The sequence below is a fragment of the Stegodyphus dumicola genome, chromosome 9, assembly GCF_044657685.1.
Source record: "Stegodyphus dumicola isolate Sdum_Otavi_A_Nest chromosome 9, ASM4465768v1".
In the NCBI taxonomy this organism is placed as follows: domain Eukaryota; kingdom Metazoa; phylum Arthropoda; class Arachnida; order Araneae; family Eresidae; genus Stegodyphus; species Stegodyphus dumicola.
This window is the reverse complement of record NC_140776.1, coordinates 180,092,138-180,116,341: the sequence shown is the minus strand read 5'-3', so window position 1 is coordinate 180,116,341 and position 24,204 is coordinate 180,092,138. Positions and strand designations below refer to the sequence as shown.

The 24,204-nt window shown below is 31.7% G+C and overlaps 1 protein-coding gene across 1 annotated transcript in view; it reads right to left on the bottom strand.

Annotated features, from left to right (window-relative positions):
- LOC118203058 (lysosomal acid glucosylceramidase-like) overlaps positions 1-24,204 on the bottom strand; it is a 58,314-nt gene that overhangs the window by 12,382 nt on the left and 21,728 nt on the right. Inside the window, exons 6-7 of the mRNA XM_085824405.1 lie at positions 20,444-20,687; positions 5,523-5,747 (exon numbers count right to left, since the gene is read on the bottom strand). Of these exons, the coding sequence (XP_085680531.1) occupies positions 5,523-5,747; positions 20,444-20,687 (469 nt within the window). The remainder of the gene's footprint in view (positions 1-5,522; positions 5,748-20,443; positions 20,688-24,204) is intronic.

The window sequence follows — 24,204 nt, the reverse complement described above, 5'->3', positions numbered from 1 at the left end:
ACTGCAATGATTCCAAGTCTTGGGATCTGATGTTTCCTGCACTTCAACCACTCTATTACCGACAAACTGTTTCCAATGCTTCGCAGAACCCTTTATCCAAAACAAGACAATTAAGGAATCAGTCCAATACACAAATTTATCAATAAGATCCTTAAAAACCTCTCCCAGATACTTTCCTATCCTAGCTCCTATGACCGCTGCCATTAGTTCCAATCGTGGCAACGTCAATTTCTTCAAAGGAGCTACTCTGCTTTTCGACATGACAAACGACATGGAAATGTCACCCTTATCATTTAAGTAACGACAATACGCTACAGCACCATAAGCTATAGGAGACGCATCGCAAAATACATATATTTCCATTTTTGAATTTAAGTTATCACAACACACACATAAATTTCTCGGAACTGAAATATCCTTCAGATATTTAACCTCAGAACACCAGCTAGTCCACTTGATTTTAAGGTCATCTGGCAATTTCTCATCCCAACCAATACCACGTTCCCAAATTTCCTGTAGCAAACACTTAATCCTAACTACAAATGGAGCTGCAAAACCAATTGGATCAAAAATCATTGCTGCAACATGCAAGACATAACGCTTTGTGCTCTTCAAACTCTTTAAACTATCCATTAATCTTGCTATATCTAAAGAAAATTTATCATTTACTGGGTTCCAGTTCAAGCCTAAAACCTTCAACTGACAATCAGAAGTACAAGTATCATTGCTAAGTCCATTCTGCATCCATAATGACCTCAGTTTCTCAGAATTAGTTTTTAATTTTTGCAAAATCATACTTGCATCCTTTAAAATCGACACAGCTTCAGAAGACAGCTTAAATGCCTCTTCAACACTATTTCCCCCAAAATATAAATCATCTACATACAGTGAAGAGTTCAACATTTCAACACATTCGGGTTTATTATTCCTGTACTGCTTTAAGTGCTTTTTTATTGTTGCACTTAAAATAAATGGCGATGACTTACAACCAAATGGCAAACGTGTCATACGCATTATTTTGTAGTCTTCATTTGCATTTTCTGATAACCACAAGAATTAAAAAAATTTCCTATCCTCCTCTGAAATTCCAATCATCAAAAATGCCTTCTCTATATCAGCACAAAATGCAATTTTGAATTTCCTAAAATTTAAAATAACATCTAGTACATTGGGATTCAAATTCGGCCCAGTCGCTAAATAATCATTCAAAGAGAGATTTAGTTTCGCTTTCGAACTACAATTGAAAACCACGCGAACTTTAGTAGTATCCTTATCAATTCTCACAACTGCCCTATGTGGCATGAAATATTCCTTCGCATTCCTAGAACATTCTTCAATTATTCCTTTACTTTGTTGAACTTTAATTATGTCCTTGTATTCATTCGCCAACCATTCATTATTTTCGAAATTGTTTTTTAAGTCCTCAAGTCTTTTTTTAGCAAGACAAAAGTTATTTTTTAAATGTGTTGGCTTTATTCTCCATAACAAACAAGTTTCGTATCTTCCATCTACAAACCTAAATTTATCTTTAAATTGTTTTATCAAATTCTCATCTGCAATTGATAACTTATAAGAATCTGTAATTCCCAACGATTCTAAATTCCATAGCATCTGCATATCAGTGCCAACGCAAAAATTTGTCGATACTATGTTCCCCAAATTTCATCCTCAGAAGTATTTTGTATGCCCTGGAGTGTAAGGCCAAAAATAGTTTGTATGCAGTTTAGCGTTTTGGTTATTTTTTCTGTTTCTGACTCTTTAATGACGTCCCAAAAATAATCTGCTCCTATTAAAATGTGAATACCTTCATCTGAATCCATGCATGCCTCAGCTAAATTTAAACCTTTTGCTCAAAAATATTTTGAATATTTATATTGGGAAATGCAATGGGTGTGGCAGTAATCATTTCAGTAACTAATGCTTCTATCTCAATATATTTCTTAGGATCGTTCCTATTTCTCAATGTTAATTTTACTACACTGTAGGTTTTATTTATGGCTTTCGTGGACCCAAAGGCATAAACTGACAATCTTTCCTTTCGAATAGTTTTAAGGCTAAGGGCATCTGCCGAAGATTTTGTTATCCAAGATCTTTCACTTCCATTATCCATTAACACCCGACATAGTTTAAAGTTTCCTTTCGAACAAGCCAAGACAGTACAAGTTTGCAGTAAAGCACTGCCATTTGACCCCGCTCAGAGGAGCTGCACTGAGTCACCGCGTTTGAATTCTCCTTCCTTCCTTGGCAGTCATGTGCCCTGACACAGTTATCATGGTGCTAGCAGAAAACCACGATATGGCTGCCCAAACCATAACAGAACCCCCGCCACTCACTCTTGGCAACAAGCAGTCTGTATTATAGGCTTGAGATGGCGTTCTCCAGACGTAAACTCGGCCAGAAGTGGGAAACAATGTGAAAGAAGACTTGTCAGACCATATTACTCGCTTCCACTGCTCTATAGTCCAGGCTTTATGACTTAAACACCACCACCTTCTCCTGTTATGGGCATTAGCATCACTGATGAGTGGCTTCTTAATTGCAGCACGGCCAGCAATTCCCTGTTTATGAAGCTCCCTTCTAATTGTTTTGGTACTCGCAGGGTTCGGTAACACAACATTCATTTCAGCAGTAACTTTTGCAGCTGTGGTCTTCTTATTTTTCGTCACAATTGCCCTTAATGATCGTCTGTCACGGTCACTCACGACACACTTTCGTCCGCGCTGTGATTTAGCAGATGTTTTTCCGCTTTTCAAATATGCGGAATAAATCTTCGATACCGTACCTCTTGAAACACTAAACGCCTCGGCTACCTTGCTTACGGAAGCACCTACCATACGTGCTCCAACAATTTGCCCACGTTCGAAGTCTGTTAACTCTGACATAATGCAATGACAACCTCACATAACAGTACTCCGACAACAACTGAACTGTTTAGCACATTTACGAAGTTGTATAGATGGCGTCAGTAGTCAAAAATGCCAGCGCCACCTACATATTTCATTAAAATCAATCTTTTTTTTCAAACATGCATTTCACAAGGTGTTTCCATATTTTTGTCCATCCACTGTATATATATAGGAAAGACACATGATAAAACCTGTAACAATGAAGCATGTGCAAAAACATTCAGATTTTCACACTAAGATTTGCTTTTTGAAACTAAAGACATTCATTTAATAAGCGATGTATGACATTTAAACATTGTTTTCATAAAGAATAAAAAGTATAATAAAGGAATTTTGTATGTTATTAATAATTATATAATTATGTGTTATCATGTCTCATTATACAGTACAAAGTCTTTAATCCGGATGTCCATAATCCGGAATGATCTATAATCCAGACCTCAAAGCTACAAACTTTCTGCGTGTGTTTACGCATGCATGTTTAATGTATAATGGACGGTATAAGCTAGTCTAAAATTATCTAATTATCTATTTCAGTTCATGTAGCAGATTGCGTTGTTCCTTAATCTTCTAATTGGATCTGGCTTATTATTTTTTTCAGAATGTTAGAGCAATTTTATAAAAAGTAAGTTTGAACTTTCGATTATGTCAAAAAGAGTTTCCAATTCTGGAGCTGTCAAAGGATCTACAAAGCGAAAGCATGTTTTAATGTACCGCTTTCGATACAGAGAGGTTATTGAAAACGAAAAAATTTCAATTGACAAGTTAGTCAGTATTCTCGACACAGCAATTACAGGACTTGAACAGTGGAACTGAACAAGAAATTATGTCTGTTTATAGAATTAAAGAGAAAGTATTAGCACAAAAAACGAAGCAACTTAAACAACTTACATTGAAAGAAATGTTTAATAAAGTAAACAAATAAATTTTAAGCTTTTTTTTTTTTTTTTTTTTTTTTTATATATATATAAATTTTGATACCCTTTAGATCAGAATTGTTCTTTATTTTATAAATTATGGTTTCATATTTTTAATTTTATAATTTCTGCATGCCATCTTACCCGATTTAAACTGATTATCTATAATCCGAAAAAACCCCTAATCCGGAATCGCCGAAGTCCCGACTTGTCCGGATTAAAGACTTTGTACTGTAATATGACCTGCAGATAACCCTGAATAGAACTATCAAATTCATTAATTCATTTTTCAGGACACAATACATATTGTATACACTTTAGGTATAAAAGAGGGTCTGACATAAATCCAGATTTGTACCTGCAGTATATATTTTAACTGTTTATCAAAGCTTTGTCATTTTAAAACATGCTCAAATCCTGTATGTCTTAAATTTAAATTTCATATATATATGTATGCATGATATTAATTATGAAATTTACACGGATTTGATGCATTTACACAAAATACAGTTTTGATGCATTTAGTTACATGTAAATTGACAACATTTTGCTGTTTTCAGTGCAGCATTGTGATTTTAATGATGCATATCATGTTATTTAACAATTTAAATCAATTTTAACTATGGAAACTTTTATTAATGCATACCGAGCACAAATAATCATGAGCTGCATACATATATAAACCAATTCCATTTCTAAAATTATATGCTTAAACAAACAATATATATATTGTAATGCTGTATATCACTGACAGCATTAAGCTGCCACTTTACTTCCTTTTTAAGTGCAATTACCTTGTCAAAAGAAAAACTACCACCCTGAATGCTGATAGAAAGTTAAGTTCAAAACTGGATAACAGAAGAATTCTACAGACTGAAATCTCTTTGGTTTCAATATCCAAGTGCACTGTTATATTGTTAGTCCAGCTTGGTTCACCTAAAATGTGAAAGAGAAGATGGAGGAGGAAAAAAGTAACATGATTGTGATATCAGAAGGAACCACTAGAAAATGATTCACACATTTGATGTATCCATCAATCATCTTTTTAAGACTCAGCTGCAACATCTGTACCATTACTGGAGATCTGACCGAGTGTCTAATAATAATAATAATAATAATAATAATAATAATTTAAAAAAAAAACTTCCCATTTTTAATGTGCAAATGGACTATGGTTTGAAGGAATTAATAGTCGAAAAAATAGTACTAAAATTTCAAAAGTCACACTTATTTCTAACATAATGTATCTTGCATCATCTGAGACTGAGGATTCAAGTGACACTAATAACAATGCAGTGTACCTTGCATCATCTGAGATTGAAGATTCAAGTGACACTATTAAAAATGCAGTGTATCTTGCATCATCTGAGATTGATGATTCAAGTGACACTGATAATAATGATGATGAAATTACAAATGAAAAACAAAAGTACCAATTTTAAGTTTCACATGAAGACACGGATTACAGTTTTTGTTATAGTTCTCAGGTACATACAGATAATGATAGAATGAATAATGAGAATGAATAATTCTAAAGCAATTTATTAAAAAAATAGAATTAGCCATATTTGATAAAAAAATCTGGAATTAAAAAGTGCAGCCTAAACATATATAAATAGGGTACTGACTATAAAATACATTTATTAAAACTATCATAATTATAACTTAAATTAAAGAATGACATAGTATTAAATCTTACTTGAATAATATCATAGGCATATCGTTCAGCTCTTTTCCAGTCTCCAAGGGATACTTTCGGAAATTCAAGAAAACTATACCCTGTGCAAGCTTCAGAAGCCAAGTAGAACATATTGGGGAATTTCGCATGGGTAATATCTAACATCTTGTGAGGTGACAGTTTTTCAAGGTACCAATGAAATGCTATTCCTGATACATACTGAGCAGCCTTGTCATCCTTTAAAATCTGATTAAAATTTTATCAACATGATTTTCACAATAACATTTAATTTATACAGAAAAAGTGACATTAAATTATTTTCTGTATATAGAGTTATTCATATTCTATGAAACATTTCAAGTATTTCTAACAAATACACTATGCAAACAACACCAAATTTTACTATGTTGAAAAAGAAATAAACTCCTCTTTCTCTCTTTTATATAAATATATATATGTGATGTACCAGCTTTAGTCGTAGCTTAAAGCTTAAATTATCAGACGATAAGTTAAAAAAAAAAAAAAAAAACAGGATCTATTTATTATTATTCAGGAGAAATAGCAGTTACAAAATCAGATATCCGGAGTAAACAAAAAGAATTACTAATAACTTTTTATATGAAGTTTACTGCATCGTGACATTTAAGAAAAAGCCCCCGATATTCTTTTATAGCCTTTGGAAAGGCGGAGCTTCCAAGAAATGACGTCAGCCTCGTCAGTTAATCCGGTTCGCTTTAAATATTTCCAGAACATTCTAAAACTGTACGTGTAGAAAAGGCAGGAAAAACAACTTGACTACAGGGCTGTGGATTTAATTCCACGTACTTTCAAATAAGAGAACGTCACCATTAAAAATGAAAAGAACATACAGTTAGAAATTTAAGTGTATTCTTGACTATGGAATTTTATTATTACATATATTCCCCCCCCCCCATCTGAAAAGGCTTGAAGCTGGGCACCTTGAACACAAGACATTCCAGATAGAAAAAATATTTTAAATAATTGCTTAATTTGTTTGAAGAACTCGCATCCAGAATTCGAGTTACAATAATATTAATCTTAAATAGACACTCTCACTATAACACAGTCAATAATAATATCAATATATAAATTGTAAATAATATACCTTAATATATTGACATTTTTAGAAAATAAAGAAAAATAACATTATGCATGCAGTATTGGGAAAACATTTCTCGAGAACAGTTTCAGTTCTCGATCCAGGTCTTTAAAGGTTGCTGCAAAACAGTAGAGCAGTTCTTATTTTACAAATCTTTCATTTCCAGTTCGCCGTGGAATTAATATTAAAAATTTCTATTTGAGGTGAGGTATTACTCTATTTTTTTCTTCATATCATTGACAATTGCAATACTTGACTAATTTCTTAACATATATATACACACTCTTTTACAAAAAAAATCGAAGCACCATGAACGAAGTGGTTGTTTTTGATGAAATTGAATATGTGTATAACTCATACACAGATAATAAAATAATTAAAAAATCAAGGTCATAATACCTGTTCACGGCTCACAATCAGCCATTGAGTGTTCAAATTAGAAGTTGGTCGAACCGCCCTTGGTGGCAATGCATGCTTGAATTTGTCGAGGCAAGAAGTGGTAGAGGTTCCTAATGTCATCCTGTGACACATTCTGCCAGGCATTCATCAGTTATCGCTACATATCTGCTATATTTTGTGGTGCCCAATCTGACGGCATACTATGTCCCAGACATGCTCGATTGGTGAAAGGTCTGGTGACCTTGCTGGCCAAGGAAGAGTATCAACCACACAGAGACAGTCCAGAGATATGTGAGCGGTATGTGGCCTGACATTATCTTGTTGGAAAATTTCCCCAGGATGATGTGCCATGAAAGGTAATGCAACTGGCCGCAGGATGGTATCAACATATCATTGAGCATTTAAAGATGTACAGAGGATGACTAAAGATGACCTGCTGTCATAAAAAATAGCGCCCCACACCATCACACCAGGAGTTATGGCTGTATGCCTTCGTAAAATAAAGGCTGATTTGGACTGCTGGGCCCATCCTCTGCAGACACTAATACGGTGGTCATCTGCTTCAAGAGTGAAGCGGGATTCATCGCCTAACACTATACAGTGCCAGTCTGATGGAAAATGACTTCACTGATGTTGTGTGGTAAAAGGCAAATTTCTTAAAGGCTCTGTGCGCCGCCTCGGACAAGCGCCGTGAGATGGTGGATGGTACAGCAGGATGTATACACATGGCTGTAGTGTGTTGAATAGTCAACAATGATACCATAGGGATGGTTTGGGCCTGGCGAACAATCATCCTATCTTGCCTCACATTTGTGCTCCTTGGCCTTCCAAAGCCTTCATTTCGTTGGCAATTACCTTGTAGCAACTATTGCTGCCAACATCTTTACACAGCAATGTCTGTACGCTGCAGGTGGCGGCCTATTGCTCAGTATGACCAACCATCTTCACACAACCCTAATATGAGACCACGTTCAAAGTTGTTTAGTTGTCTGTAAGGTCTTTGATATTATCGTAATGGCATCTTTAGTTGCTTCTTTATGAAATTACAATGGCAGCAACAAAAAAAGATAAATTTTCTGCCTCTCTTACTGGTTTTATACTTTCGAATTGTGCACTAGAAATGCACACAAAATTCTTCTTAATAACACAAGGCTATTATGAGGCTATCAAGGCTATGATCTCAATTCCTGTTCATTTGCCTTGAAACTGTGATCATTTGCATGTTTGATCAAGATGTTTTTGCACACCAAATTTCGTCAAGATCACAAAAGTCCTTCTCTGTGCTTCGATTTTTTTTTTTTTTTTTTTTTTTTTGCAAAAGAGTAGTGTATATATAAATGTGCATGTGCCCATTTTCGCTGATATATAGTTGATATTGTACGAATTTTGGATGTGGCTAAGTGCTGGTCCTATGAGTTATGATACCACATTGCTAAACAATTAACTGTATTAACACAACTTACTTATTAAAACACAGAAGCTACTACAAGAACTCAAACTTCACAGAACAGATGATAAAAATAGTGTGTTGTCAGCTGGTAGTGCGTACAACTATTGCAAAACAATGTGTTGTCAGCTGGTGGCTAGCGCAATTGAACTTGAGACAAGCACAATATTTATGCAATAATTTGTTTTAACAAGCATGCTAGTACATGATAACTGATAAAGTCCACAGTATCAGTAATATGATAGCAGAGATCCCAGAGATTAGTGGGAAATAAAGACAGTATCTGTCTTCCCCAATATAAATCTTATTATGATTTACAAATGCCTGCAGCACCAACAAAAGCAGATACAATGAATTTTGTGAAACATATAAAAACATTATTGAATTCACCTCAGAGCAGGGCCAGGATAAAGGTGAGGCATTTACTTCAGGTGAATAATTAGAAAGGGCACCAAATTAGCTCAGGAAAATAAGACTTTTTTACTTTTTAAAAAAGGAATTGTGATTGCTAACTTTGAAACACGTGAGAAAGATTTATTTTATAAAAAATTTAAGGAATAAAACTTTATAAGCACTATTTATGACAACTTAAAAGTCAGGATAGTGCAACTCAGTTTACATTTTGACACAGCCTTGTGTTAAAATAATAAGCAGCAATATTACTTAAATATGAATTAAAAGACCTATTTTATTACTTTATGGCAATCAAATTTCTTTAAATCATATTTTTATTGTAGGAGTTCCATAAATTTCTAGAAAATGAATTAAGAAGAATTTTGTGTTAGAAACAATCCAGCTGAATTAAGAGGAGAATAAGTGGGATTAATTTGCTCTCCAAATGTGTTTTAATTTCACAGTGTTGTATACACTGTACACTGTTTCCAAACACTTACTTTTGGAATTACCATAGTAAAGCTGATTTACATTTGTGGTAATGAGGTGCATAGTCTAAATATAGCCAAGCTACCAACATCAGTAGTTTCATATTGTTTCCCTTTTACCTAAAACGTAGCTCTTATTTTGCCATAAACACAAAATAAGCTTTTCTAAGAACTAAATTTATTTTTGTAAGTTTAAAACTACGAAGTTTGTGAAAATGGCATCTGGAGATTTAACTATGATGTCCAAAAATAAAATGTACTGTATTATCAATCTCTTTCTCCATTTTCCATTTGAGTTTTTGTTCTGTTGTATCTGCATTTAGTTTCTCTCAGAAATGTGCAACTGATTTCATTTGCAATGGCTCCTTGCATAGTTACAATTGTTGCTAGATGGAATGAATGAATTGAGACCATAGTTTCATTTTCTGTTAAGACAAGAATGTGAGACATAAGGTGAGATATGTCTTCTCCTTTTCTGAGTTTTTTAATTGTTCATAAAATGATTTGTTTAAAATCAAAGACATTTTTAAAAATGTCTAAATTTTGATTTTTAATGGAGGTGGAAGAATTAGGCCAAACTATGCAGGCTAATTCTAAAGAAACTAGTTTTAAATTATAGAAGGAGTCAGTAATAACTTAGGTTCTTAAATAATAATTGTGATCAAAGAAGTATTTTTCCACCAGTAGACAAGTGGATAAGAACACTGGTAGTTTAATTTGTACTCATATTCCAGCAAATAGATGACTGCATGGGTGCTTTTATGTTTTTTCCAATGTGAATATGAGGCAGTTTCACTATGAAAGTTCTATATGGAGCTATTCTTTCCCTTAAGCAGATAGCCTTTACCAGCTTTGCCTCAGCTAACCAGAAAAATAAAAAAATTATTTAATTAATGATTTTAAATTATTTAACTTTTAAAGTGGGATATAAAAATCAGTATCTCGTATTTTATATAATTTTTGCTAGATATTATTGCTCAGAACATATATTAATGCACCAGATTTACATAAGGCGCCAAATGATAAATCTTTGCAGTGAGCTGAAAATAATAGCATCTTGAAACAGAATAGTAAAAATCTTTATATATGTTATCTACCTCAAATTTAATACTACAAGAAAAGGAAAACTTCACAATCAAAAACTGTTATTGTGCCTGCACATAAAGCTGCAGTTTTGATCATGTGTTCAAATTCTGTTGGGCAAGCTTTCATAGTTTTCTCTACATGTACAGTAAATAAAGTTTGCCATAGAAAATCCTCCATGAAGACATCGTTTTATTGAACCAAACAAGCAATCATAGCAGAGGAATAATCATTTTATTTATAACAGACCAGAGGAAAATATTTGTAATTAATGTGGAAATTTAGCTTTAAAAATGAATACATTAACAGCACTTGCAGTGTAACAACAACAACAACAACAACAACAAAAAAAAAAAAAAAAAAAAAAGGTTAATATGTCAAACAACCAAGAGTCAATTAATAAGGAATTTTATTTTTCAGAAAACAATTTTTCACTGTAGAAATAAAAGACGGAATACATGTTTTAAGCTAACAAACAAAATGGAACTGTGAAAAATTAAACAAGATGTCTTTTGATTTTCATTTTCTAACTGGTAAGAAGCTAATAACAACATTTAAATAATTTAAAAGCAGCAGATTAACAACATTCAAATATCCAAATGATATAACTGCTTCACAAATTTCATTAGAAATGTATAACTGGTCCAGGTTTTATGGAGAATAGACTTGGACAATAAAGCTCCTTCAAGTTTAAATCTTTTTAATGCAGCTTAGTTGAGTAGTATATACTGAAGTTTGCAAAATGCATTACAAACACTTTAAAATTGGCAAGATATTATTAATAAGGTTGACAGAAACTTCAACAAACTTATGAAGCTAAAAAATTACATAAGATCATTTATTCAAAAAAACTTTAAAACAGGGTTATTAAAAATTGAGTAAAGTAATTATTATAAATTGAGTAATCAAATAAGAGTCTTAAAAAACTCATAAATTTATTTATTTATGAGTTTTTTTAAATTAAATTAATAAAAAAATACTGACGATTTAGCTTCAATAATGGCATGAAAAATTATATTATAGAAAATCAAGTTAGAGCTTTATTTTTAAACATTAATTCCATTACTATTTATATTATTTCACTGTTATTTAGCAGAATGGCATTTTTTACATGTTTTTTATTTAAAAACTATAAATCATTACTTCTGTCATTTTTTTGAACAGCTGTGATTAAAAATTTTATTATGGTTAGAATATTATGATTTACAGTTTTTGCCTCTGATGAATATGATATTGTACAAATAAATATAGTTAATTCATTTCCATGTAGGAGTGCATATTTACCTTTTTGCCTCGAGTTAAAAAATATCTAGGTACAGTTCTGTTTCAATGTAATAAAATTGCCTCAACTGCATAGTTTATTTGTTATGACTTTTTAAAATGTTTTACAAATGTTTAAATTAAAAAAAGTATAACTCAATGTTTCACATAACAATAATAAATAAAAAGAATTAAAAAGGTTTAATGGTGTGAAAAGAACATAGTTTATAACAATATAATAAATACATATTCATAATATTTAACTGCCATTATAAATGAACTTCATTTAAAAATCTTCTAATGAAAAAGTACAAATTTTATATGAAAAAGTAGCTAAAAATAAAAGTATATACCCAAGCAATTTTGACCCCATATATTTACGAGTATTCTTAATACAACTATAAAAAGCGTGCATCACATAATCTTCAAAATCCTCATACTTCATGCATAAATTGGTAGATTTATTTAAGAAAACTATTATGTGTTAATTAAAAAATTTCTGAACCTAAAATCCTCCCAAAATAAATAAATTACACATTATTGTGGGTTTAGAGCATCCACTGTAAAAGAAGATTGTGAGCTCTGCAATTAATCATCAAAGATGGCCACAGACTGAAAATATGCCTTACTTAACTCTACCCTCCTAGGTAACTTAACTATTCGAATCAACAAATGTTTCATACATACTTAATTGTTTTTTACAACATTTAATGGATGGGAGTTCTTTGCGCAAAAGTAAATAAATTTTAGTTCTTTTAGAAATGGTGTGAGAAACATAGAACCAATTTTCAACATATAAACGGCTTTCTCCTTTCAGCAATGTTCAATGATGCATCTCCAAAAGCTTTCGCTGTAAACAGATAGGTGTATTTTGTGATCATTTTTACATATACTATTAAGAAATAAAATCCTTTTTCTTGAAAGAATACTACACATTTTATCACCTTGTCACATATACATCCCTTTGAGTCATATATAACAAAATTATGCGACACCGATGCATAGGAAATTAAAATCCTTTTACAGCCATATCAGCAGCCTGTGAAAGAATTATATACAAGAATGCCACTATAAACTACATGCAAAAAAACACAAGTAAGGGAGAAACAGCATGCAAGAAATAAATATATGCAGAATTTTGGGTACTCTTCTGTTATCGGGATTAGATTAAGAAATGTATGTATGTAATGCACATGCATCTGTATATGTATGGGCGTATACAAACTCATATGTATGTATGTACACTGCTCAAAAAGAAAATGGGACAGTGCTATATCTCCCGTTCTACTGGGCCGATTGACAAAATTCAAACTACGTTTTTCATGTCTCGAAAGCGCGACTTAGGATATATATTAGATTTATATATAGTACTATTCTAACATAGGTATTTTGACACAAAATCGGACTTTTTCTGAAATAACATACCAATTTTTTTACATATTTCGATTCTACGACTCAAATTATGCCAGAATACCAAGTTTTGTAAAAATCATGCGAATAGTTTTTAAAATATTAGCTCTCAAAATTTTAGCTCCTCAATGTTAATTGAATTTGGCAAATATTTATTAATATCTCTTTTTTTATTAAACTTTTTTGATTTTTTCTCTCACATTTCGAAATTTTGGTTCATTCCAAATAAAATTTACCGATTTTTTGCGTTTTATTTTTTAAATTTTTATTTTTAAATAATTTTTATAGATTTTTCGAAAAAAATTTTGAATTATAACCTATAAAATTTTTACCATCATCTTAAAGTAGGTGTATTTTTAAGCATATCTGCAAAAAATTAGACTTTTTTATTCAAAATTTTCTAAGATATACACGAATTTACATAATTTCGCGTTTTGAAATTTGGCACCTTTTTTTTGAGCGATAATAACACCAAATGTGGTCTATGGATTTTTGTTACACTGAATTGCCACAGCTATTTTTAACCTTAAACTTCAAGTAAAATTTTACGGAGAATTAATTATATGACAATTTTTCCCTCAATGACGCGTAATAAATATTTATTAATACTATATGAAAGGCTATTTTTTAAATTATAGATGATATTATTCAAATTTTTAACTATTTCTTTTTAAATTTTTCTCGTATCTTTTCTTTTTTTAAAAAATTTACGAGTAAGTTTTTGTAAGAGTAAATTTTTACCTTCGGCGTTTTATCGTCTGCTACTTTACTTCGTTTAAATCGAATTGTCTAAAACTGAGAATTTTCGTTTGATATTTATTTGAATTTTATGACATTAACTGCATAATTTATTTCTAAACAAACTGTTGCTTTTGAAGTGGCTGAAAGAGCGGCTGATACTATTATCCATATTTTTAAAGCACAATATATTTTTATAGAAACATAATATTTAGAATAATCATTTTTTATAAAAGTCAGATTAGGATATAAACATACAGGATATAAACATACAACCCTCTAGAGACTGAATTAATGGAAGTTCAATGGTTATGTAGAAATGATCTGCAGCTACTTAATGGCTGGATAAGTCAGCAGATTCTGTGGACAAGTAAGAATAATTATATAAACGACACCAACATTCTGGATTCAATAAACAACGAGGATACGATTTTTACTAAATGAATTTAAGAAGTTTTAAAACATAAAAAATCAACTCATTTTTTTTCCTATAATGTATTTTTGTGCGTAGCGTATTTTCATTATATCCTTAAAATTCTAATTTAGAATGTAATTAATTGTCAAGAACTGAATCCTAATCATCAGTAATATAATAAGTAATTATTACGGTTATTAATAAATCCTTCTTATAAAGTAATTGCAAATATTTCAAAAAACTTTCCGTCTGAATGCAAACATTTTTCTATGCAAATATTTTTAATTTTATATTAATCAAGATTGCACACCATATTACTTATTTCCACTTCAATTCTTACCGTCAGTTCTAGTAGAATTTACAAATCAATTATATTTAATTAAGGATTGGATTGGATTATTTAATTATGGCAAAGCACACGAGGGCTATCTGCCTAAAGGAAGGGATGCCTTGGTGGAGGACTTTCTAAGGGAAACTGGCTCATATACACGTTACACATGGGGAAAACCACGAAACCGCCCATGCGGCCAGCCGGTTCGCGGGATTCGAAACTCGAACTGAACTACCAGTGTTCAGCATCTTTACCGCTCGGCCGTTGGTGGGCTATTTAATTAAGGAATGACCATCTAAGTTAAGAAACAGCGTACCATAACAACATTTCAATTATTGGTTCCGTATCTTTCATGTTACTCCCGATTGGCTAGCTACATGATTTTTAATGAGTATTCGGATTTTACTAGTAACTTCACTTGGAAATCGCGCTTAAACTATGTTAGTTGGTTATTTGAACATAGAAAGAACATGGGAGCTATTTGATTAAGATGCTTTCATAGAGAATCTTTGTAAAGAGAACGTAAAAAACTACGAAAACCAACCATGCAGCCTGGGTTAGACTGAGTAGCAAACAATTAATATTTAACAATCTTTTCTTTTTCAAATACTAGGCAACTGATGAGGCTCCAATTAAATCTCCAATTTAATATTTTATTTGTAAATATTTAAAATATTGTTGTATTCTTTGACACAAAAAGCAGAATTTAAGTTTTGTTGACTCGTTAGTAAACTACCAAGCCGTAGTGCAAATGAATATTCAATTTCTTTGGCAATAATTGTATTCACTTAATATTCTTGGAATATGAGCTAAAGAAGAAACATTCTCGGAAGATTAAAGAAGTGTTTAAATCCAGTGATATTAGGTTTGTCTTACAAGCTCAGGATCAAAACGATTCTGCAATTGCCCGAGTAGTTGACTTGTAAATGGATGTGAATTAAGCAGATGACTTTTAATCTTACGTTATTCAGCCAGAAAACGTATTCCAAATGTTTTTTATTGCATAACAATGCATCTTTTCATTATTCAATAACCAGTCGGAGAACCGCTTGTGTCCGGAAAATAAGTATGTATATTCAATTGTCCTGCATGTTCTTCAAATTTGTCTTCTTGTGATTTTTTTTCTTTCTCAAAAACTAAAGTTGCCTCTCAAAGGAAAGTTTTTGACATTGAAGAGACAAATTAATATGACATCTACTTTTAGAGGCATGTCAAAAACAGATCTCTACAAACCTTCTTTTCCATTACATGTTGTGCAGTCAGACAAAAAGTTACATCAGCGTAAATTCTATAATCTATTTTTATTACACTCTGATTACTTTATTAACATACAGTGAATATATACTAAATCTTTTACTTTAGCTTAAGTAATTCGGAATTTTTGACGGAATTGTTGTCGGAACTAGGACTTAGAAGATAAGTCAAATTAAATATTTCGATAACCCAGTAAATTCAAGTTCGAAATTTCAATATTTTATTTTCGGAGGGAGGGGAAATGTTTTCAGTTTCGGTCCATTATACTAAGTATATTTGCTTCGATTTTTTATTTTTCCATAAAAGCGAAAATTTTACGCATGGTATACATATAACGCATAGCTTCAAATTAAAATTTAATAATATACAGAGTGGTTATAATATTGAAACGGTCATAAAAGGAAAACTACTGGATCAAATGTTATCAAACTTGGAAATCGTGTAAAGGAGGTCATGGGAATTTATTTTCCGTGAAAAAAAGGAAGTTGGAAACCTCACCACCAGGGGCGAAATGGCGCTGTATGCAATATTGTTAAACGAAATATGGGTCGGAATCTAACTTAACCTTTTGTTAAACGGGTTTAATATGTTGTATACCCTTAAGAAACTTTGAAGTAGGCAAATTGCCATTTAAAGACGTTAAATTCGATAAATGTCGAGTGCGCCATCCCTGTAAGTGAAAATTTCGTCCGTGAAAACCACGAATTAGCGATTAGAAAATGTGAGATCGCAAATCACTCGCACAAGTGCGTACAATCTGGAAATCGTTTTCTTACAGATCGCTAATTTTTAATTTTTTAAGCCTGAATTCGGCACTAAAACATGAAGATACTGATTCAAAACGCTTTTAATCGATTTGGGCCAAAGAAATCTCTCATGTTATTTATCTAGTTCCATTGCATTCTCCTACTGCATTCGATTGCATAACAGTCATTTCACACCGTTTACTGTTGAATGACAGCTAGTTTTATAACTGAACCATTTTTTTCTGAAGAGCAGTCGACAGCTGGACCACTGCGATTGCAGCTCACTTAGAGCCAATATTAAAATGTTTCGTGATACATGAACTGCAGTAACGTGGCATTTTAGATACTACGATTTTTATGCAGGGCTGGGCACCACCTCAAGAGTGTCGCATAGTTACATAGGCAACATTTCACGAATGAACGTCTTATAGACTAACACTTCCCCTCTTCCCACCAGACGTCAACCTCTGTGACTTTTGTCTATGAGGTTATCTCAAAAGCACTGTTTATGGTGATAATCTAAACAATTTGGCAGAAATGAAAAATGTGATACACTGATAACATTCCTCCTGATATGCTACGTGTAACGTGTATACGAGCCAGTTTCCCTTAAAAAGTCCTCCACGAAGGCATCCCTCCCTTAAGGCAGATAGCCCTCGAGTGCTTTGCCGTAATCTAATAAACCAAACCAAAACCAAACCTGATATGCTAACAGCTGCTGTTGAGAATGCAGTAACATGATTTAACTTGCTTTCAGAAAATGCTGGACGCTACATTGAACATGCTTTGTAACACGTTTCGGAAAATATTAAACACATTTTAAACAGATGTTTTCGTGTCTTATTTCATTTAACAATATTGTATACAGCGCCATTTTTCCCCTGATGGTGAGTTTTTGAACTCTTTTTTTTCCGCCGAAAATAATTTCTCATAACCTCCTTTACACGATTCCCAAGTTTGATAACATTTGGTCCGGTAGTTTTCCTTTTATGACCATTTCAAAGTGGAACTTTAATAATAACCACCATGTAAAAGAAGCTTTAAAAGTCTGACAGTTTGGTTCAAGTCCCAACTTTAAAAAATATATATATAAATATAAATTTTTATATTAATTCTCTTAGAAAGCATGTTTTAAGAAGCTAATTTTTCTCTCGCGTTATAGATTGTATAAAAAAACATGATCTTTAATATGATTTAGATTGTTTCAGCCGATATAAGAATCGGGTTACTCTGTGGTACAGAATAAACCCTGCTGGACTGTTTTATTTCTTTGTCATTTAGCAAAAATCTTTTAATTAAAATATTTATCCTTTGGACTTCGCTTTAAACTTTATTTATAGCTAAAATGACTAGAAAATGAAAAGCTGTCTTTAGCTGAAACGCAATTCATATAATTGATATTTTAAAAAATTGACAAGAATGCAAAATGTATGGAAGTCTAGCAGTCGAAAAATCTTAATTTTCTTGTGTGAGCACTGAAAATAACTGTAGAAGGAAAGAAGAAAATTAGGGAGAAAAGTAAGCAAAAATTTGCAGGGAAATTTGGCTGTCAGACGTACCAAGATGTTAAAAAAGTTGGACGCTTTCGAATATACTTTCAGGATACTTCAAAGAATTTAGGAGTTCAAAGAGAAAACACTTGGACGAGTACACCAGCAAATACCATCAATTGAGCTTGTGTTAACAGAAAAGACAAAACGATATCATTGCAGATTAAAGTGAAGAGCGACTGGTTTTAAACTATATGGTTGTGTAAATTACGTTATAGAACATCATATCGTATCATAAATGGTGAATCCCATGATTTCCTCAGTCGAATTATTTGAAGATTCAGGAGTTTATCCAGTGATGTATGTGGATGTCACTTAAAGATGTATTTTTTCCCTTCCTGATGAAACAGCGGCCGAGCGGTAAAGTCGCTGAACACTGGTAGTTCGGTCCGAGGTTCGAATCCCTCGAACGGGCTGGCTGCATGGGCGTTTTCGTGGTTTTCCCCATGTGTAACGTGTATGCGAGACAGTTTCCCTTAGAAAGTCCTCCAGGAAGGCATCCCTCCCCTTAGGCAGATAGCCGTAGTGTGCTTTGTCATAATAAAATAAACCAAAACCTTTTGATGAAACCAGTCTTTCCTTTCATCTCACAGCTTCAAAATATTTAGCCTCTAAAGAGTGATAAAGGCTCTGACGAAATACTTCGTGAAGAACTTTCTAAAAGAAACCAGCTGTCATATGCGGTACACATGAGAAAATCCACGGAAACGTCCATGCAACCAGCCCGTTTACCGGTGTTCGAACCCCGGAGTGAACTACCAGTGTTCAGAAACTTTACCGCTCTGCTGTTTGTGGGCCTTTATGAAATGGAAGGCGATAACTTTATTTAAAATGATTGTCAGAAATACTCAAAATGTTTCGAAAAGTTGGATACTTTTCAATATACTTTCAGAATGCTTAAAGAAACAGAGAAGAAAAATAAATTTTTTCGTAAAATTTAGTATTCGTATTTTTTTAAATTTAAAACTTTTCAATCTTATGATATTTGATTCTTGCGATTTCAAAAATAAAATATTTGACTAAAATATGAATAACATTTTAAGAAACCAAATGTAGATTAAAATTGTGTAAAGCAATGGGCACAATGATAAAACTGTTTAAAGCAGTGTATGCAAGTCATCCTAAGTTAAAATATCGGTTATACATCTCTCTTATTTATATATATTTTTTTCTGAACGGAACATTGAAAGGCGTGTAAAACTGTGCTTTACTGTATTTTCTCTTTTAATATAGTATGCAGTTTTCAAACGCATCGTAGTCTGGGTTACAAAGTATTCTTCCGAAAAAAATGCAGTTCAAATAAATAAAATCAAATTCTGGAAAATTGATATTAATAAATATATTTAAAATGCTCAGTTCGAAGGAATAAATAGAAAATTTTAAAACAATTATCTGAAGAGACAATGCAACACAAACAATTAAAATAAAAGTATAAAAATTTAAAAATGACCTAAAATAATAGCTATGACGAAAAATATATATAAAGAAAACTATTTGAAAAAAAAAAAAATAAACGCTGCACTTTTATTTACGCAGTTTGAATAGGTAAATAGAAATTTTTAAAACAGTTATTCGAAAAAAAAAAAAAAAAAGTGCAAGTTAAACAATTAAAATGAAATTCGAAAAAGAAAAAATTACTTAAAATAATAAGTTATAATTAAAAATATAATATAAAGAATATTATTTGGAAAAAAGGAACGATGGTGACTTTTTTTCCTAAAGAAACTAGGTTGCAATATATTCAGAAGTTCGCCAAGTGAAGTATTCTTGGCGCAAACTGACAAAAAAGTGCCAACATAAATTTGTGAATTTCTCCGTAAATTTCGCTCCAAATTTTACAAAATTTCATATTTAGGCGTAATTTGAGTCGTAGAGTCGAAATATGTAAAATAATTGGTATGTTACTTCAGAAAAAGTCCAATTTTGTGTCAAAATACCTATGTTAGAATAGTGCTATATATAAATCTAATATATATCCTAAGTCGCGCTTTCGAGACATGAAGAACGCAATTTGAATTTTGTCAATCGGCCCAGTAGATCGGGAGATATAGGACTGTCCCATTTTTTTTTTTTTTTGAGCAGTGTACATATACACATACATTTCTGAATCCAGTCGCACTAACAGAAGAGTACCTAATTTTGTTATATTTTTAATACAAATTTTTATTAAAGTAATATAAAGTTTTTCTTTTTCTTTCTTCAATACATTTCCAACCTCCTTTTTTTTTTTTACTCATGTCATGGAATTTATGCCTAGTAATTTTCTTTCATGATGTCTGTCATAAAGAAAAATATGCATATTTCTTACCACTTCAGCCCATCTTGGTAAGAGAAATCTATTATCATCCAAGATCATTAACCTAAGTTTGTCTGTACCATATCCAGACTTCTGGAGTGTTGGTCCAAGATTCAGTTTCAAGAAATCCCTTTGCTTCTCTGGTGGAAAGCACATTGATTGGAAAGCAAAATCTGCAAGACATCCATCCGTTGGTTCATTTTGCATGGTTATGCCCCAAAAGGTGATATTGTTCTCTTGATAGCTTTTCAAAAACCTAAAATATAAAATAAAAATTAATATATAAAATTTCAAAAATAAACTGCTAAGTTCTAAAAGTTCATATACCCACTTCATATAAATACAAAATTTTAGAACATTATATTTTATATAAATACCATTTCTTTAAATATTATTATTACCTAACAAATAAAATGAACATTAGTAACACATATCTTTTACCCTTAATATTATAATATTTATCATAGATATTTTATTAAATAAAATGCATCTGAAACTTGTATTTGAATAATGTAACATGCACTTAATACAAATTATAAGATACAAATCTATAATTAATGCATAAAAATTAATAATAATATACTTTGTATTTGTATAAATAATAAAAATATTCAAATATGCTCTAATTTCTTCTGGTTACTTCACATGCAACAAGGTTAGATTGTTTTGTACAGCTACTGCTCAAAAGAATATCTATTTAGAGAAGGATATGAGAATATTTTCTGAAAGAAACCGATCTGTATTTGAATCAGAGAGAAAACTATGTAATTCCCATACCCACTGAGTAACCCATTGAATTATCAAAGAATTATAATCTGACGACAGAAAAAAAGTTCTCTGACCTTGGGTTATCTAGAATCACAAAGTGGAAGCAATCATGTCCATCATGTTAAAAGACAGAACAATTCCACTCCATTAGCCCAAGAAGAATCGGGATAGTATATCATCTGTATAGAGCATAGGTTCTCAACCTTATTTGCCAAATCTAAACCTTATTTTGCTTTTGAGAAAATTTTCTTTTTCAAAGCCCCCTGAATCTGAAACACCTATTGCCAGTATTATATATTTAAACATGTAATATTATATACTACAAAGGTAAGACAGGATATGACCCTATCCTTATTCTGAGTTTAAAGGCTGTTTCAGTGAGAACAATTAAAATTCACACTTAATTATATTAAAAAGTATTTTTATTAACGTTCAAAAGACATTGAAATTATTACTTATCTAATGAGAAGGTGAATTCGATGCATTTTAAGGAGTTTGTTAATATCAGGCTCTATTTTACTTAAAAACAACTGTAAGATACCGCATTCAGTAACATGGAGCTGATTTCTCTTTTTAGTTACCGCCGTTGCTATAGCACTAAATCCACATTCAGCTAAATAGGAAGATGGGGATGGTATCAGAAATCATTGAATGATCGACCATAATCCTGGGTACAGTTGCAAAATCAGCTTCCGCAGCCAAAATTCTTGGTAGCCATTCTAGAATTCAATTTTTAATTCTTTATTTGTCATCAGTTCTAGTAGTTCTTCTAACTGGGATGATCCTGCTGTGTTGACATTTGAAAAAGGATTACGTGATCAAGTGTTCCCTACTCAGATATAAAATGAGAACAAAAACTGTCACTTTCTTTATGAACTTGATTCCATATAAATTCAATTAAATATAAATCTAAATGGTGTTGTACTATTCCAAGATGTCTTTTGTTGCTCCATATTGATGAATTCCACAGCCTTTTTATGATTTGAGTATGTGCATCAACATAATCAGCCCTGCAACTTTGAACCTTGTTCTGTACAAGGCAGGTCCCAAATTTCCATCCTTTTTTTCAAACAAGAGAAAAACAGAAAAATTCTTACAAAAAATAGGAATATGTTAACAGTTAATTTATATTTTCTTTACAAAACTTAACCTGGCTCACTGAGGATCAGGACTATATAAAACAAAAGTAAAGTCCTCTAAGGTACGACAGTGCATTCGGCCATTTTTAAGCTAGGCAATTCCTCTTAACTTTCATGCATCATGCAAGAGATATTGGATACCTCTTGCTGTGATTTGTTTGCTTTGTGTTTTTTTTTTATTGACTACACCTCTCACATTAATAGAACTTAGATAAACTGTAATATAATGTTAATCTAGAATAAAAAATTATTTTTTGTTTTTATTAAGAACATAAAATGAATTTCATGAAAATTAAATTATTTCGAAGAACAAGTTTTAAGATAACAAACTCTTGCTACATTTAATTTCCTATCTGAGCCCCGCCTATAAATTAACTTTCATCGTGTTGTGTGTACGATGTTTTAAATATTTAACAAAGTTAAACTAAACATACTTATGTAACTTGTAAAAGGTGTAAAAATGAGCATAATTCTGCTGCTTATTATCATAAAAATTATGGCAAGTGCTTCTCTTTAGAGGCTCCAGTTTTTAAGAATGTGTAGTGACGAACCGCTTATCCATAATTGGCGATAAATTGCACTGTTTGTCAGTAGTGTAAAAACACTCGATAATGAAATTGATGAGTACCTTTCCTAATTAATGGGATTTGTGAAGAAGTGATTATAAATGAAGGTGATATTACATAAGTTCTCTATTTCAATGAGAATACCTGAATCGTCAATCAACTAACTTTTTGCAAAATCCATAAATTAGTTTTAAAATTAGGAAAATATAGCTACCGGTAGTGAAGAAAGTGATTAAGAGGTTGCTGAGAATGAAAAGATTTTGGTTCACAATTCTCAGTACAGGACTGAGAACACCAGAATTTTGTAACTGATCAAGATATTGTCTCTATTAAAGAGAAAGTATTAGCACAAAAAAACAAACCAGTTTAAACAACTTATACAGAAAGAACTATTCTATGAAATAAACAAATGGGCCAATATTAAGCTTTTACATAAATTTTTATTCCGTGGTTACAAATGCTCCATTATTTTATAAGCAACTATCTCATATTTTTAACTTTATAATTTCTACATGTCATCTTAATAGATTTAAACTCATAATCTAAAATCTGGAATTGCTGAAATCTCTACAGTTACAAATCTTGGATTTAGTGTAACGAAACGTTCTAGATCAAAGTCGAATCACTCATAATCCAAAAGACGAGATGCATGGCCTGGAGGGTTTTCCATAAATTTTAATTAAACTTAATATTTACATATATACAATGTAGGCTAAAATGCCTGAATCGAATATTTAATGCTCAAGAGGCAAGAACTGAATAGTTCCAGCTTAAATATCAATCGAATTCAATCGAAAGAATATTTTTTCAAGTCACGTGTTCAGAAGGGGAAAGGTCAAGTAAGCCAATAGATGGACTCCTAACGCCATCTCTTGGCGATATCAAAGAATATTCCTTAACACACTCCCCACCTGAACTCTGACAAGAGTTCATCTAACTCAGTTATACATACAATCAAGTACATAAATCACTATTCTATAAAAATATTAAAATATACTAATTAGTCAAACACTTCAATTCCAATACAGGTATCAAATAATAAATGTTATAACTAATAAATGAACTAAATTTTAAAATATTTTCCACTTAACTGAACAAACTTAACTAAGGATATTCAATTTAATCATTAATAGACAAAAAAAAGGAAAAAAGCATAACTAAATCGTTAAAGTTCAAAATATCTAAAGTTCAACAGGATATAGATGTTGAACAGTACGTTTTAAAATCCCATTACCAGTTTTTAATTCGAATGATCGGACTTTACCATCACGTCCAGGAATAATTTTTATGATTCTACCAA